The 18,162-nt window shown below is 40.6% G+C and overlaps 1 protein-coding gene across 1 annotated transcript in view; it reads right to left on the reverse strand.

Annotated features, from left to right (window-relative positions):
* The window catches only part of PROS1 (protein S), a 32,963-nt gene extending 15,129 nt beyond the window's left edge, over window positions 1-17,834 (reverse strand). The window contains exons 1-7 of the mRNA XM_075715291.1: window positions 17,756-17,834; window positions 13,000-13,157; window positions 11,914-11,938; window positions 11,495-11,581; window positions 7,747-7,869; window positions 7,465-7,587; window positions 5,412-5,537 (exon numbers count right to left, since the gene is read on the reverse strand). Coding sequence (XP_075571406.1) covers window positions 5,412-5,537; window positions 7,465-7,587; window positions 7,747-7,869; window positions 11,495-11,581; window positions 11,914-11,938; window positions 13,000-13,157; window positions 17,756-17,834 — 721 coding nt within the window. The remainder of the gene's footprint in view (window positions 1-5,411; window positions 5,538-7,464; window positions 7,588-7,746; window positions 7,870-11,494; window positions 11,582-11,913; window positions 11,939-12,999; window positions 13,158-17,755) is intronic.
* Between the last annotated feature and the right edge of the window lie 328 nt (window positions 17,835-18,162).

The raw sequence follows: 18,162 nt of genomic DNA on the forward strand, positions 1-18,162 counted from the left end.
CAGAAGGATGCTGTGAGGGGCAGTATCAAAAGCCTTACTAAAATCCAGAAAAACTGCATCCACCACCTTCCCTTCATCCACTAGGTGGGTAACCCTATCATAGAAGGATATCAATTTAGCTAAACAGGACTTTCCCTTTGTGAACCCATACTGACTGTGCCTGATGATTGCATTATTCTTTAAATGCCTTTCAATAGTACCCAGTATGGTGTTCTCCACAATTTTTCCAGGACACTAGCAGGTCTAGTTTCCTGGGCCTTCCCTCACGCCCTTTCTGTAAATTGGAATAACATTGGCCAGCTTTCAGTCAGCAGGGACCTCCCCAGACTCCCAAGACCTTTGATAGATGATAGAGAGGGGTCCTGCCATAACATCTGCTAGCTCCTTCAGAACTCTGGGATGAATGCCATCTAAGCCCCATGGACTTGTGAATATTCAGCTGGTCCCTTACAATTTCAGTGTCCACAAATGGAAAACCACTGTTCCCATACTTGTGGTCCTCTGACTCAGGGGACCAGGCAGCCCAAGGTCTAATTAAAGACTGAGGCAAAAAACCACATTGAATGTCTCTGTTTTTCCTTCATCCCTATTAGATCACTAACAGTGATCTCAAACCAACTTCTCTGCATACACTTCCACTGCCTGTCCTAGGAAGGTTCTCTGAGCATACACTGGGTCATAAAGACACATGGAAGACCTCAAGCCTTTGACTAGCAAGTGTTGCCAGAATGTTTTCCTGTTCTGGGGAAGGGTTTGATATGTATTGGAAGACAGTTCCTAAAATATAACCGGAGAGTTGATGACTGGCTTTTTGGATCGTTCAAGTTCTAACTGGTCTTAGGTACACAGCTGCAGAAAAGGTTACATAGGAGATTCTTCTGCTTCCCCCTGCTCCTTCAAGTGCCTCATCTATCCAAAATGTCAGCTAAGTGAGTAAAAGGAATTGTTAATATAGAAATATAGTACTGGATGTTTCTTCAAGTTGATCTGATATTTTGCAAATGTTTTCTGTGTTGCATCCTCATAACTTGAATTAGTTTTAAATAATGAGCATATAAATTAAATTGTGACTGTGTCTGAAATTACAGTCTCTTCAGAGATGAATGTTTCCTAGTGTTAAAGAGTTTTATCTTTGCTCAGGCTTGAGAAAGCTGTCCTATTAAAAATGGTTACTCTGCATGTATATATGTATGCACACATGCGCAGACTCCTGCAACTGTAAATTACTAACCCCCTCCTCATGGTTTAATTCCTATTTCATTCATTTTGGCCTCTGTCACCTGTAGTACTACTTAGGAGAGTAAGATACAAGGGTGGGTTGCAACACCTAAGTGTATATTTTAGTCTTATTCAAACTTCTTGCCATATGCTTTGGAGAAAATGCTTGCACATTAGTCACATGGCAGGACTTGGTCACTTGTTACGAATATTTTGCTGATGCATATGTGCAACTGATTGACCCCTCCATTTCCTCCAGCTACAGCTAGATTACCTCTTACTCTTTTGTCTGGCATGTGCACTCCTTTCCATTCAGAAATCATCAAACTGTTCATGGTCTTGATGGGGGTGCCTAACCCAGCAGACTGCAAGCTCAGCTTAGTGAAAGGGATTCTGCTGTGAAATCATTTCCTAATAATTTCTGGTGACTGGCAATCTGATGTCTATTTAAAACAAAGACTACAAGATGATGTGTTACAACGTGAAGCTGCTTTTGTCACTGTTGTTTTTGCATCCTAGTAAACATGCAAATGAGGCAATGACAAAATCCAAAATGTAGCCTAGCCATACTATGCAATGGGTGAGGAGAACTTTCTGTGTCCTTTGCTATCCTGCCTATTTTGGTAAAAATAAAACAAACAAAAAAAATTCTGTTTATGATCATTTTGGGATCTGAAAAGGCCAAGAAATCCACCTAGGCCTAAGCACACAGAGAGAAGGGAAAAAAAAAAAACAAAACCACCCAACCCTATAGCCCACTTCACTGTGGAGATGTAAAAGGAAACAAAAAATTTAACACCTCCCAAAAGGAATTGGAGTAGAGAGACTCCGAGAAGCACCTCTCTTCCCACGCCCTTCCTAGAGGAGCATGACTCTGTGTAGACACTTTAGGAGGCATTGTTCTCTGACAAAGATCCTGTACCCCTTCCAGTACTTGAACACCCAGCAGTACAAAAGTAAAACTACAAGCACTGGTTAACCAGTAGCACTACAGTAAATCTGAGTGCTGAATTCTCTGAAAGCAGCAGTTAATTTTGAACACGTTCCTCAGGCCCAGGGCCTGCAGACAAACAGAGACGTAGGAAGTTATTACAAAAGCTTATCACACAGTTTGGCAGATGAATTTCTATCATTAAATCAATTACTTGGAGACTCGCACCAGTCTTGAGGGGGTGTAAATTTCCATTACCAAAATGAACGTATTGTTCAAGGGTAAGGTCTCCCTCTAGAGTGTACTATAGCAGCAGAGGAACAGGCAAGCTTCTTGGTATGAAGTCTGCTTCCTCAGCAGACATTCTGGAATCCCTGATCAGTCCAAATGGCAGGATCTCCCCATGTGGAGCTAATTGTCCTGCTACAAAAATGCTGACATGCACAGGCTGGAGGGGACCAAGTTCTTTGGAGGTTGGTTTTAATCATTTATGCTATAATTATCCTGCCTCTTCTTCTTCCAAGTTGTAGTCAGCATCTTTCCACGTTTGTTTGTGCTATTTCAAAGGCTTCCCACAGATGTGTCCAAATGTCAGTCCCGCATCATAAGACAGTCAGCAGAAGCTATTCGCGCAAACCCATCAATCTGAGCAGCATCCTGGGTTCATACAGTTGCTTTCAGTGGAAGGCTAAAATAGCTTGCTTTGGATAAGTTGCTTAGATATTATAAAATCAGCCACAAAGGAGCTGCATACCATGTCCTAGAAGGGAGCTACTCTATATTACGCTAGGGAAATACAGTGATTTCCTCAGAGCATGGAAGTGGGTAGGCAGGGTTTCATGTGTGTTAAACAATTCACATGGGAAGGGGAAACCCTGATTCCTCGTCTCAAATTTTCAGACTATGTTCTAGGGAAGGACTAATACCTGAAATACAGACATACTCTGTGCTGTCTGATTAACTGGTTCAGTCACTTCTTTAAGAGAAGTTCCCCCTTCAGAGAAGAAGGAAGAATATGGGGAAAAACACTCAAAAGCTCAGGTCATTCTTTAACATACGGGTCCAGCTTAGTTTGTCCCTTCAATACTGACTGCAAGACAGACCCCTCTAGCACAATAAGCATACTTACTCATTCTCACTACCCCTTTTTTGGCAAAATGTTTGAAATTGCAGAGATGGAGAGAAGATTATAAAATTCTGTATCTAAAATTGTATGGCTTCTATGAAACAAAGACTGGACTGTACAGATAACTTCCACTGACAGTGCCTCCCAAAAGGTGGGGATGAAGAACTGTAGCAACCTTCTCCTAGGAATGGATGAGGAAAAAAACCCAAAACCTCTTCTATTCCACCCTAATTGTTTCTGTCATCATCAAGATAGTTTTGCATAAATGTATGTAAACTTGATTTTTCTAATAAGCATAATTGAATTTGGCCACCTACATGCAATATGACAACGAAAAGCTAATGTCATTTACTATTTCTGTAAGGCTACACTCCTGTCAGTCTGCACAATCCAGTCCTTAGACAGGATTTGGTGACTCATTTAATGTGGTTACAACAAGGTCTGAAAGCTTAGCAGCATAATCTTCCTTCTAGGAGGTAAGACTGCTCGTTTTAATGTCCTCATCTTGCAACCTTCTGGAATCCATGTTTCAGAAGAAAAACAATACTAAAATGCAATTTGATGCAACTCATGTATCTGCAGAAAGTACTAAGAGGAGTGAGAATTAGATTAATTAATGTGAAGTTTTTCTCATTTGAGTGCACACAGGGACACAAAATTGTCAGTAATGTTTTAATCCCATAGTAACTGGACAAAGAGCAGACATCTGAATACATAACCATTACCACTGTGCAAAGCTTAGTCACAAGAAAGCTGCATGAAAAGCCATGGAGCAAAAGATTCATAGCCAGCAAGAAGCTACATTTGAGCAACAACATAAAGGCAGCATTTAAAAGAAAAATCAGTCACTGATGTATTTTTCTTAAACTGGCAATGTAGAAAATTCCTCTTCATAGTAAAACTCTAAGAGCTTATATATCTCTTCTACAACTGAAATTTAATTTCTGATGTGTGTACTAAACAGAAACTTTAACAAGTAGAGAGAAATAAAATACGTTCTAGGACAATTATGCAAATACTTTCAATACTTGAAAAAGCTATTTTATGATGGTCTGTGTGTGAATGGCTTCTTGCTGCTTTACTGCTAGCTATCAGTACTTTTCAACTTTGCTATAATTGTTACAGAACTTTGTTTTGAAATTCTTTCTTCCGTATTTTCATTTCAGAAAACAATACTCCTGAGGAAAGATTCTTTTGGTGCAGCTCCTTTTTTTTATAGCTCCTTTTCCGGATATTTAAGCATGTTTTTATTTTAAATGTGGGGTCTTTATACAAAATCTTTTATACAGCTGCCATGCTGTCATTTCCATGGAGATCAGTTCACTCTAACGCTGTTATTTTCTAGCATAACTGGATACCCCAAAGAAGGATTAGATGAACATTATTTTAAATGGAATTCAATGACCCTAGTGAAAAGCTCTTTCCAATATCTGAGATGTAAGGACATATAAAGGACTGAGCCCCTGGCCTTGAGGGCTAAATAAGCACCTAAACAGCCTATTGGATGGGTAAAGACAAGCTTTTTAGGTTTCTGAAACAACTCGATTAAGTATGGTTTTCATTTCTGGTCATTATTTTTTTTATAAATCTTCCTGTCTTGCCCAGTTAGCAATTGCCAAATAAGTACTTTTAATTGCTTTTGCTATAACTTGTCTTGAGTTAGGGGTATATATTAAACCGATTGACATCAAATATTCCAGCATTATAACTGTAATGATGCTTAAAGACAATGTACAAGACACTCTAGTAATGTCCAGATCCTCAACACATTGCTCCAAGTTATCTGAAAGAAACATGCTAGCTAGTTTGAGAGCTCGGACAGAAAGTCTTCTCTACAGTGGGACAGGAGAGCTCCCATGAACTGAGAAAGTTATCTGGCATACAGCAGGACATGGGAGCATACCGTAAAACCCTCCAATGTCTGGGAGTAAGTCATCACAACTGTATACACTACATGTAATATAGCCTGACTGAACCTCTGAAAGAACAAGTAAATGATTCATATTGTAATAAACAATATGAAGATTAATAAATACACCACTAGATGAGATGCTGGAGTTTGGTATGGCAGTGGATTTAAAAAAAAAAAAAAGGGGGGGGGGGGTAGAGAAAAGGGGGGCAGGGGGAAAGACCTACCTTCACAGGTCTTCGAAGTTGAATTATATGTGTAGCCTTCTGCACATTCACATTCATATTTCCCCAGGGTATTTTTACAGATGGCTGTCCCACAGATGTTTGGATGCAACACACATTCATTTATATCTAGAAATACAAACAAGTTATTAAAAACAAGTCACTACCTCGCATCCCATTTTTTTCCTAACCCTATCCAAAACTGTGCAAACTGAGTGAGGCTGGCAAACTGGCTCTTTCTTGCTAGGTCTAACATGCTTTCACAGCAGACTATAGCTATAGCCCTCAAGATTTCCAGAGGTCTCTAAAAGGCACTTCTGCATGCCCTCAGTGAAAAATTAATTCTCTGCCTGCCTAGCTTTCTCATTCTCTCATGTGTTCTGTGGATAACAGGAAAAAGGATGCATGTCCAGGAAGGCAGGGAGAGAAGCAGTCTGCAGATTTCCTACAAACTAAACCAGACTGCATAATAAAATCCAATCTTAGAAAGAGACATCTGGAAAGATAAGAGATAACCCTATCGGAGTTTCTTACATGCTACAATCCATTCATGTCACAATTGTCTTTTAATTAGCTATGCTGACAGGTGTTCAAGTACCTCACTGTCTCACCATCCCTCAAACCATTTTAGTGTCTATCTTCTGTGTTGTTTCCAAGTTTTCAATGCCGTTTTCAAAATGCAGATGTGACAACTGGATGCAGCATATAGTACCAATCTTACTAAATATCTTGTAGACAGAAAAATATCAGATCCCTGGTAGAATTCCCACTTGTACAGGCAGGGATCATGCTAGTTTTCCTTGTGGTTTGGTAGTAGTTGTGGAAATGGTGCTGCACAGGAAGAACAGATTCTGCCACTGGCTTTCTAGGACTCCCAAAAGTTTTTTTTAAGTCCAAGCTGTCCTGAATTCGGCCTACTTTTGTACAGTTACTGTGTGTACTCCAAATTCCTAGGTGTATATGTAGTTGGATGTAATGAAACACTTAAATCTAGTTTATCAAATGGCCAAACTAGGACTCTAGGTACTAAGTTACATTAGTGTCTTTTTATCTTCGATTATTTCTTTTAACCAACTCTTCCAGTATCTTTCCAAGAATTACAGAGATTCCAACCAACTTATCTTCTTGCTCTTTTTGCCAAAACAGCAATCTTCCGTTCTCCTGGAATTTCTTTGGAAATCATTCATCCACCAAAAAAAAAAAAAAAAAAGTAGACTAAAGGGGAAGTGACAGCAGGAGATGGCCCTTAAGTCTGGCCTCTTATAGTATTTGACATTATCTAAAACTGTTGGCATAGTTCAGCAATAAAAATCTATGACATTAAATTGGAATGAGGCTGTATTTTTTTTTTTTAACTATGCAGTAAGAATTGCTAATTATTTTAATACATAGTCTTTATCTGGAATGGAATGAAGCACGTAGGTCATGGCCAATAATAACAGACACAAGCATGTACAGAAAAGAATTATGCTGGGTGAGTAAAAGACAAATCTTTCTCTCCATTAAGAGCATTTTCAGATTCATTAATAGTTTCTTCTCCAGTGAACTTCAAACTCCCAAAAGAGCAGCTTCGCTAATTAGGAGCGATTCAGCGTAAACCAGTGTTTACCAGACAAGATTTCCATGGTAACAATGTTAGCTGGTCACACTACTCTAGAGTCTTGTTTCAGCGTGCTTAAAGGGTATGTGAAACTGGTTAGTGACCAAAACAAGCTTTACAGAGCTCTATTAAGGAAGCAGAATCTAATATATAATCTTTTTTTTCTTCTTTTTTTTCTTTTTCTTTTCTTTTTTTTTTTTTTTTCCCCTGAATTGGTTTCAACCCACCTCTGTTCCTTCATGTAGTTCACTATACGGTTGCCAAAATGCTTGCAGCGGTGTAAGGCTGCAGGTGGAATGAGTAGCCAGGTTGAAGCAGGACTGTATCTTTCAGAGGCAATGCAAGCTTCTGCTGACTTAGGGCATTTATGGAACTACTGGACTAAATTCTTTCCTCTCTAGTCAATAGGCAATGTACTTTCATGCAACAATGTTCTTTTTAAGTCTCACTTCCTACCTCCACAATCCCGTTTATTTGAATGCATGAAATAGCCATCTTCACACAAACAACGGTAGCTTCCAGGTAAATTGGAACAGCGTTGGCTACAACCTCCATTTAAGTCTTCACATTCATTTATATCTAGAAGGAACACAAAATAAAAATCTCTGCACAGAGGAAGGCGCTCATTGACCAGCTGCATGGGGGTAGGTACACTTAAAGATCTGATACTAGTCAGTAATAGTAGAACTATAATTGTGCTACTGAGAACTAACATCATAGTGAGATTAGAGACTATACCTTCTTCACATTTCTCTCCTTGCCATCCCGGTTTACAGACACACATATATTTGCCTTGTCCATCTATGCAATCCTTATATCCATCTTTATGGCATGGCAGAGGGCTACACTGGTTTGAAATTTCTGTGGGATGGAAAACATTGGAAATACTTCTTATTTGTGGTTATTTTTCCTCAAGGATCAGTTTTTAGTCTTCTTCTCCTCTTCCCACAGATACCTTTCATAAAATAGGAAAGGGCTTGATGCATAACATCAAGTACCCATACAACCATCTTGCTACTAATTCTGTTAGCAAGAATTTGCAAGTGACTGAGAAAAAAAACAAAGCCACCAGTACTTTTTCTTTGTCAGACAGAAAACAAATGACTCACTAAGCCATGTTAATCTCTTCAAGATGTGACCAAACACAGACTCGATACTATTTTCATTACATTTTAAGGACGTTTCACTTTTTAAAGAACAGTTGTCTGCCCCATCACATCACAATGGATTTCACTAGAAATACCAAAGTTTCAATACCAAGAATTCAAGATTAGAGAGATCACTTTCTCTATTCAAGAAGGGTCACATTTACAGAGAAACTAGCACCTCAGGTTGCCTTGGCTGTCCAGGTCCTGTGGGTAGACTGGATACATCATTGTCTAATACTGTCACCATTTAAAAACATCAACTTCAATGACAAACAAATCTGCATCATAAAGAGCGACTGAAGACTTTTTTTTTTAATATATATATATGTGTATGGATCCTTCACAGCAATTTCCAAATGTAAGTTCTAGAACTCCCTACATTTTTTTTTTTCCTCTTTTTTGATTATTTGCTGCTTTTGTAGGTCCAGCAACAAGTGTGTGAACTAAGCTTCGTATGAGCAAAGCCTTTCATAAGTGATAAATGTGGAAGTTACCCTTAGCATGTGCAACTGGGGAACAAACTTGACTATAAATGTTTCTGAGCAAAAGGCAGGGATGGCTTCTGAGAATCTGAACTAAGATGATGGACTGGGTGCCAGTGTGAAACATGAGATGCAATGAGGTGAATTACGTATGTAATGGGCAAAATGAGGAAACCAATGAATGAATAAAAGGAGAACTGGTGAAATACACTAGAGGAAGAAGACAAGACAGAATGGACAGGGCTGGATGGACAAAGAGGTTATGTCCACAGGTGAATGATTAAGAAGCCACTGCAGGAACAGTAATGTAGCAGCTGTTTGTTCCGAAAGTGGGCCTGGTGTTCCTCTTTTCCCAATTCAGGGTGCTTTCTGACCTACTACCCAGCACTGCTTTTTGATAAACATTTGTGACAACAACTAAATGTCAGAAGATACACTCAGCCTGCAACAGAAAGGGTAGATGGCAAGAATATACTGTGGTACCTGTATCCTCTGCCACTCAGAGGCTCTGGTATCCATGAGATGTGTCATGATGAGCTGAATAGATGTAAATGCAGGGGTTTTTAAGTGCTGATTTTCAAAAGCAATTAAGTATGCAGATTTATGGGATACAGATGTTTAGCAACTTAAAGATGCAGCTTAGATATCTGCTTGGATTAGTGTTGTGGTTTAACCCGGCGGGCAGCTAAACACCACACAGTCGTTCACTCACTCTCCTCCTTCCCAGTGGGATGGGAGAGAGAATCAGTAAAAGTAAAATTCATGGGTTGAGATAAAGACAGTTTAATAGGACAGAAAAGGAAAGGAAAATAATAATAATATACAAAATAAGTGATGCACAATGCAATGGCTCACCACCCGCCGACCGATACCCAGACAGTTCCCGAGCAGCGATCACTGCTCCCCGGCCAACCCCGCCCAGTTTATATACTGAGCATGACGTCATATGGTATGGAATAGCCCCTGGGGCAGTTTGGATCAACTATTCTGGCTGTGCCCCCTCCCAGTTTCTTGTGCACCTGGCAGAGCATAGGAAGCCGAAAAGTCCTTGACTAGCGTAAGCACTACTTAGCAACAGCTAAACCATCAGTGTGTTATCAGCATTCTTCTCCTATTAAATCCAAAACACAGCACTATGCCCACTACTAGGAAGAAAATTAACTCTATTCCAGCTGAAACCAGGAAAATTAGAAAAGTATGAAAAAGGGTCTTCTATTCCTGTGAAAATTTTCCTTTTCGTTCCTTGATGGAGATGAAAAAGTCAAAAATGTGTGTACTGAAATGTGTGTTCATTGTGTTCTGAAATAAGTCATTTGGGCAAATCTGAAAACAATGACATTATTTTTCAATTCTGTTTGCATTGTTATTTTTATTCCTTGATTTTTTTCAGCTTGAGATTCAAACTAGTTACTGTATTATTATAAACTAGTTCCTATTATTATTTAATTATTTCTCATTAGGAAAATCAGATTTTTGATTTTGACAATATCAAAACAATTTGGATTGATATGTTCAGAAAGGCAAAACTTTTAAAATAATAATAAAAAAAATCTGTTAGTATCATTTTCACAAAATCTTTGTCTCAATGAAAACATTTTAAAAAATTGTTATGCAGTTTCAGTGGGAATTTTAAATTCCACTTTCTGAGCAGTAGCTCCTTTGCAGAAATGTGCATAAATTTCGTTGAACATTTAAGCCTTAGAAACACTTGAAAATTTTACGCATACTCTCTTTATTTCTCCTTTATCCTGGTGACTGACCAGTAGTAACAGGTTTTTTTTAATTTGATTTTATAATGTGAACGCAAATGAAGAAATACTATTACTGTCAAGTAAACTAGTCGTTTTCACTGGGAAATACAGAAACACTGCACGTTCACACAACTCTGCTAAATTCTTTCCTCCCAGGACCTCTAATGAGAATGAGAAAGAGTGATATGAATAGGAATACATTTTAGTTTGTGACAGCAGTCACGTTGGTCAAGTGATCTGGAAAATATGTTCATCCATGACCATGTGCAGTGTAATTATTAAGGATTTTTTTGCCTTCCATTGCTTTCAATGACCAAAAGTGTCAGATGGTTAAGGATAGGTATCCCTACTCAAACTAACCGAAAACTTGTTTGACGTAACCAGGCTGTAAAGGTTTAAGAGGTTGAGAGGGATGTTTCAACTGTGACAAGTAGGGAATATGGTACAGATTCCTTCTTGTGCATTCACTAGAAAAAACACAATTCACACTGGACTTATGAATGTATAGGCGTAAAAAATAAAATATTGAGCAACGTCACAAGTTTCATGCTTTGTGACCTTCTTGCGTATGGAGTCAATGACTATGTTTTCCGGCTAATATTTGAATTTTTCAGCTGGTAATGTTACCCACTTCATGAAGGGCTATGGTGTAACTATGGGCTAAAGAGTGGTGGAAAGGAGAATTAAGGAGAAAGAAAGGAGATCACCCCTTCCCTTAACTGACAGAACAGAACTTGCTAGCTGCAGAGTCAGGCATAACTATTAGAGACATGGTAGAGTACAGAGGACATACTGGGGATTGGCGGGTTGCTGTAGGACACTCTGCCGTGTTCCTGGAAGAATTCTGCCTTCCATTTTGCAGTTAATTATGTTTCTTTTCCAGCATGCTTTATGAAGTTAAAAACAGTCACTTACACCACTTGCTCTGAAAATCCTCTGCTTCATGTAATATTTTTTTGTCAATTTCTGTTCCAGATAATTGAGTTTGCCTGAGTTAAATGGAGATTCATCTCTGTTTCTGCCTATGTGAACTGCTGTCTCTCCATGTACGTGTGTGTTCTTAAATCTGAGCGTGTTAGGTAAAGTATCTAACAGCAGCACTTACCATTGACACAAGCCCTCAGGTCAGCTGGAGAATCTGGAGTAACTGCAGTAACCCTGAAAATCCCTGCTCGATGGGAGGCAAGGCAGCCTGCAAATGCAAACCCGCACAATCTGCTTATGATACAAACATTCATTTAGACTGAAATTACAACAGCTTATGTACAGCATCTTCAAAGAGGCTGTTCTCACAGCTTGAATCAGAAAACTTGTCTGGGCGTATTAAGGACAGCTGATCACAGACCAACCTTCTGAGTGCCTCTGCTAGGATCTAAGCACACAGAACTGCCTAGGAGCTACTAGGCATTATAATCAGCACGGAAATTATTCAAGCGCTATGGGCAGAATAACTAAACTAGTTATTACCCAAATAAGAAGACCAGTGAATGATATACCAGAGTTGTTCAGGTTTTTTGTACTTACTCAAATATTTGGGATAAAAATACTCCTGCAGAAAGAAAAGAATAAATACAGAGTAAGAAAAAATTAAGGTAGATAGAATTACAGCAAAAGATGTCACTGAATACATTCTAAAATATATTTGTATTATAACTGTAAAAGAAGCAAAAAAGAAAAAGTCACTTTGACTCACAGAATATAGAACGAGTTTTCTATATTACTACTGTTTGGGCTAAGGCAGCAGATTATTTAGTAAACACAAGGCTCACTGGAGAGATTAAGATACTGAACTGGACACTTTCAAAGTGAAGGAAATTAAAATGAATTGGGTGTCAAAATGACTTTGAAAACTGTCTCTTTGAATGGGATGATTTTGCCCACTGTTGTTATTGGATGCAGAGCAGCCTCCTTTATTTCCCTTTTTCACCCTAAAATAAACAAGAACACCTGGAATAGGTTGAACATCTCACATGCAATCAATTCCAAATAAAGTGAAAAGCATTAATTTTTAAAAATTGTTAAAACCAAATGATTATTCATCACTGAAATGATTTAATCTTAACAATCAGGCTATCCAAATACATGCAATTTTATCAAAGGCAGAACATAGAACTGATACATAGTTTGCAAAACAAGAATTTGTTTTAACCACATATATTTTGTAATAACCCTTCTATAGTACAAAACTGAATAAAATATACCTAATACTAAATAATATGCAGTGGGAATGAACAGAGGAACAGAGTTCTCCCCGCTAGGAAAAAAGCTCACAGTAATATGTCCAATTTCTTCATTAAAAGGGCTGTACTGCCATGCATCCCCTGTGTAAAATTTTAATTGAAGCCAACAGTTTTCCCATATGCAATGCTTGCAGACAACTGTGGTCTAAGACCGGTGATCCGTACTTGAAATTAATAACTACTCAACTATTCTCTTTGCTTATACAGTCTTCATTATTAATTGTGCAGGTTCTATACACAAAAGAATTTCAAACCAGTTCTTGGGCTGCATGGTGGGGTTTTTTTAGCTTTGCAGTGTGAATTCTATGTACTTCTAGCTTTCCCTAGAAAGAACTACTATCTACCTCGTAGATATTCATCAGATACTTACAGTTTCAGGATTATTTTCAAAGATTTCCCTGGCTTCTTCCTTATTGCATAATTCTTCAATGCACTCTCTTTCTAAATTTCCCTTCTTACTTTCTTCCATAAAAGAATTTGCTCGACGTTTCCTCACCAGGAACTGAGAGGCATACTGCTGGGATAAAACTTTGTAGAAACAAAGGAGCTCTGTTGTTATTTATTTATTTTTAACAGCTGAAAAACACTGTATGCACTGAACAAATATGAGACTCTAACACAAAAACCTGAATTAAATGCTTACTCAGGAGTCGCTGTTTGCTATCATTTTAGAAAAGGGGCAAGAAATCCTAGGATTCTGTCTTCTGTATGTGGGGTAGCTGTTTCTGACCAAAAAAAATCCTGAGTCACCAAAAAAAAGTTTGTGCAATGCTATGTCTGAAGCATAATTTAAATGTCATATTCAGGACAAGATTTTTTCTTTTTTAGCTATGGATATTACAAAGTGAGATATGTGACCAGTAAGTGGAAAAAAGCTATTAAGTCCTTTATATTACCTGTTTCAGTGATCTAGAAGTAAATATTCTGATCCTATTTAACTTATGTGAGTCCAAAAATGTGTCTTATAAAATCAGGCTACCTGTTATATGTAATTAACACAAATGCTTTCTTATTTTTCAGAACTGTAAAGACGACGACAAAGTAAAAGGTAAGAATGATATCCTGAGAAATATCATATCAAAAAAACAACCTACAAATACATTCACTTTTTATGAAGAGAAAATACAATCCTAGCTAACTTTTCAGATCCATCATGTTATGTGACATTACTTGATTTTCACATGTCTTGTGATTGTCATTTTATTGACTTTTACACAAATGGTGAACAAATAAGTGAGTTGAGAAATTATATTAAAAATGAAAGATGTCTGCTTCGATGATCTTTGTAGAGCACAGCTCTACAGGAACAGCAACTAAATTAGCCTGCCTTGATGGTTTAACTTTTGGACATACCTTGTGATTAAGAGAAAAATGGATGAGCGTAATTGGAAAAAGTCCAGCTCATAGGGTTAAAGAGCATGGCTGACATGCTAACTAGAGAGCATCACACGTCTACACCTGCCCTTCTTTCATCAGCCTTTGCACAACTTAACCTCTCAGATTGGCACAACTGTGTGAGGGTCATGACACCTGCAGTGCAAACCAGATATGGTGTACATACATATTCATCACTAGTCTACGAAGATCAATTCAAGCAGACGTAGCCAATCTGGTACTGTTCATGAGCACGTAATACCTCAAACCCCGAGCACCTTTGAGACGTGCCAGCAGCCAAGTGTCAGAGAACAGCCTCCCAATGTCTGTGCACTAACAGGAAAGAAAAAACTTAAAAGGGCTTATTAGAAAGAGCAGCTAACGAGGCCCAGAACTTGAAGGGAGAATAGCTTTCAGGTAACAGATGTAACTAAAACCATAGCATCCTGAACACATTACTAAAGGTCTCTACAAAGTGACGGGGAACACAGCTGAAGCCCTCTGAAGTGCTGCAACATTGGATAATGACCTGAAGAAACCATTCTGTGGCAGCATCCTAAATGTATTTGATGTGGGATACGCTTGTCACTTCAAATTGATCTACTTGCTTTCACTGTGGTAAGACTAATCTTTATGGTGAGGCAATAGGTAAGATTTCCTGAGCATAAGGTGGACAGACTACAGCATACCTCCAAAGCTTTGCAGCAGACCTTTATCTCAGAGAGCAACCAGCAAGTTGCTTAGAAATGCAAGGAGAAGTGAGCTTCTGCCCTGCCCCACTACTGAGTATATGAGCAGGCGACATCGTATCTGAGGATTCATTTCTTCTTATTTGCACATTGATCTACACGGTGGACTTTACTGGAGAATGGAAAGAACTCTGTAAAGTGAAGACTGATCCTCAAGAAAACTGCTCAGAGAAAGAAAAGTCTTATCTTACTTTCCGGGCCCCCACTTCCAGAAATTCTTGGCACAAATGATTCAAGCCTGCTCTCCTCTTCTACTGTTCTCCAGTTTCACAGATCTTAAGGTACGCCATAAGCACATCTCAAGGGCTGTTAACAACATATTTCAAGAGCTGGATTTGGATTCTCTGCTTGTTATGTATCCTTTGTACAGCACTTAGGAGGAGCAAGGAAACTGCTGCAACTGTGGACCTCGTGGATCTTTTCTCTCAATCCGTGAGCCCACTGCTATCATACTGTCTGCTGGGAGATGGGCAAAAAGTGTGGCAGGATGACAGGACAAGAAGGGCCTCATGAGAGCTCTTCTGAGCCTTAACCGTACCAGAAAGCAGAAAAACGTTTTGATTATTTATCACCAACTGTTGCTAGTAGCGTCATTGTAATTAATTCAGGTAAATGGTTGTATATGTCATTACATAAAAGCAGACTAATAAGAAGGATGCAGAAAGTCCATCTGTTCTGGGGCAACAGGAGCGACAACAAAATAGCAAAACTGTGCATTGCACCTGCTGATTTTGTTTACGTTGAGGTTGCTACCAGCACAAGCATGCTGACATAGCTTTGGGGCAGAGGCTCTGTGGTGTAGATGAGGCCTAATTCACAGCTGACTTTAAACAATCTTGTTTTGACCTTTAGCTACATAATTCTCATTTTGACACACTTTTTCAGTAAACAAAATGTAAGAAAATTCCAAGTAAATGCAACATTCCCGAGAACATTACACCAGCTCTAACTCTACCTACTTCATGTTTTGAACGCAGTGGGGTTAACGGAAACGCATCTATTCCCCTGCATCACAGCAGTTTACCCTTAAGCTGATTTCCTATGACTTCTGAGTTCAAATAAGACATATAACTCAATGCAAATTCTGTATTTTTATTCAAACTATTTCATTTCACATGCATAGAATTTGTAGTGTATTTACTCAACTGATTTTTGCTTACAAAGATTATGATAGGGCCTTTATTAAAAAAAAAAAAAAGTAATTCTCACTGCTACTGCTGCCAGTTTGATTACCGGAAACTCCAGTGCACTTACCCTGCCAAACCAATAGTTAACGCTTAATGAACTCAGTGTGTTTCATTTGATTACCACTGAAGCCTTGTGGAATTCCTAGCTACAATTTCACTAGGTGTTGTACAGACACTCTGCAGTGATTACTTATCAAGCACTTGTTTAGAAGTAAAGCTACTGAAAAAAGAAAAAAAAAATGGGGGGAGAGGATGAGATTCAGTGGTTCCTTACAGCTGTTTTGTTGTGCAGATGCAACTATAAACCTGTCTTAAGTGGGCTAGTTAAATACAGCTTTGAGCTGCTTGCCTAACACCCCAGTTGTAGAAAGCAGTTGCAACCTACTAGTGGTCTCTCTCAGAAACTCAGAAGACCGAGTAAACTGAAAAAGGAAATGTGACGCCACTGCAGAAAGTGGTGTCATCTTATTGTACAGCTGTTATACTGAAATCAGCTCCGTAATTCCAGCAACTAGAGTCTCCCTAAATGCTCATCAGTGACATAAGCTTTATGCAGCCAACATAATAAAGCCAACCAACTGCTAACGTTTCCCTGTTTCTTCTCCATCTTCTGCAAAACTTGTCCCTCACTGGATATTGGACAAAATTCAGCTGCACTAAGACTAGCAGAGAGGCAACTTTACTTCATAATTATTGAATGGTACAACCTACATTGTTAGGATCTTTCTGTTTTCTGGGGTTTTTTTACCTCACCCAGAAATCTCTGGCATTCAGAGCCAGGGATAGGAAACTGGACTACATGGGCCACAGGAATTTTGCATGAGTAGGACAACTTCTAATTTCCCACTGTTCATAGAAGAGAAAACTGACAAGCTATGCAGCAGAGGAGATAAATGGAACAGAAAATGTGACGAAAACAGAGAAATGCACATGACAAAAGATTTATTAGAAGGTTTATTTTTAGAACCTGTTCAAAAATAAGTTATAAAATGAACTTTCATCTTTCCCTACCATCCCCTTCATAGTCAGAATCCCTAGCATTCAAACAGAAGCCTGACTAGTAAACATTAGGTTTTTCTTCTGCCTGTTTAATCATTAGCAAAACACGTCAGAAACAGGCTTACTTTGAGCTGCAATTCTTCTTGTTCCAGATACACGGTGCCTTCTTTTAGTACTAAGCTCAAAGACTTTTGTGTCAAAGACATAAGCTTTGATTTTTTTTTTTTAATTTTTATGTGGGAGTAAGTAGTTCTTACCTAGGCTGATAGGTCTGAGCTTCTCAAGAGATTCAGGGCTGCTTGCCTGGACTCCACACTAACGCCACTCTCCCGAGACTATGATCTCTCGCCTACTTTTCTTCTAAGCGAAGCAAGCGCTATGTGAAGGCACGCTTTCCCCCGAGCTTCAGAGCTGCGTTTCGGCCGCAGCGAGCTTCCGAGCCGCGGCCAGCCCCAAGTCCCATCTCCACTGCCCCAACAGCAACGGCTGGCTTCGCGAAAGCAGCCAAAACCGACGGGATCGAGGCGCCCCACCGCCGCGGTGGCTCAGCGGCACCTACCCGGGAAAGGCGGACGCGATGCACCGCACCGGTGGGGAGAGCCGCCCCTCGCCTCGGCGCTGAGGCGGCCGCCTGCGGCACCCCGTCCCCACGCCGGCGGGGAACGGCGCCGGCCCCCGGCCCCCGCCGCTGAGGGGCGGGCGGTTGGGCGCGCGAGGGGGCGGTTGGGAGCGCGAGGGGCGCTAACGGACACCGCCCGCGCGCCCCGGCCCTGCTTGCCCCCCCCCGCCCCCCACCCGCCCGCCTCCCCTCACTCACAGGTCGCGGCCTCCGCCAGGGCGACGGCCAGCGCAAGGCCCGCCAGCAGCGGGAGGCACCGCCTGCATCGCCGCCTCATCGCTACCGGGGGGCGGCCGGGACCGCGCACGGCGCCGGGACTGCGCGGCGGCTCCTCTGCGCGGCGGCCGGGGCGGGCGAGCCTCTGGGGGCGGAGGGAGGGGCAGCGGGGCGGGGGTGACGGGGGGAGGCTGGGCCGTGTCCGGCCAGCGTTGCCCTGCGGGAGCGTCAGCAGGGCGCCGGGGGCAGCGCCGCCGGCCGTTCGCGCCTGAACCGCGGCGGGGGCGGCCCCGGAGGCGGCGGCCGCGGGCGCCAGGCAGGCGGCGGTCGGCGGGCTCCCTCCCCGGGAGCGGCTCCCGGCGCGCCGCGCACAGCGGGCAGGAGGGCGC

The sequence above is a fragment of the Pelecanus crispus genome, chromosome 1 (genome assembly GCF_030463565.1).
Source record: "Pelecanus crispus isolate bPelCri1 chromosome 1, bPelCri1.pri, whole genome shotgun sequence".
Classification (NCBI taxonomy): domain Eukaryota; kingdom Metazoa; phylum Chordata; class Aves; order Pelecaniformes; family Pelecanidae; genus Pelecanus; species Pelecanus crispus.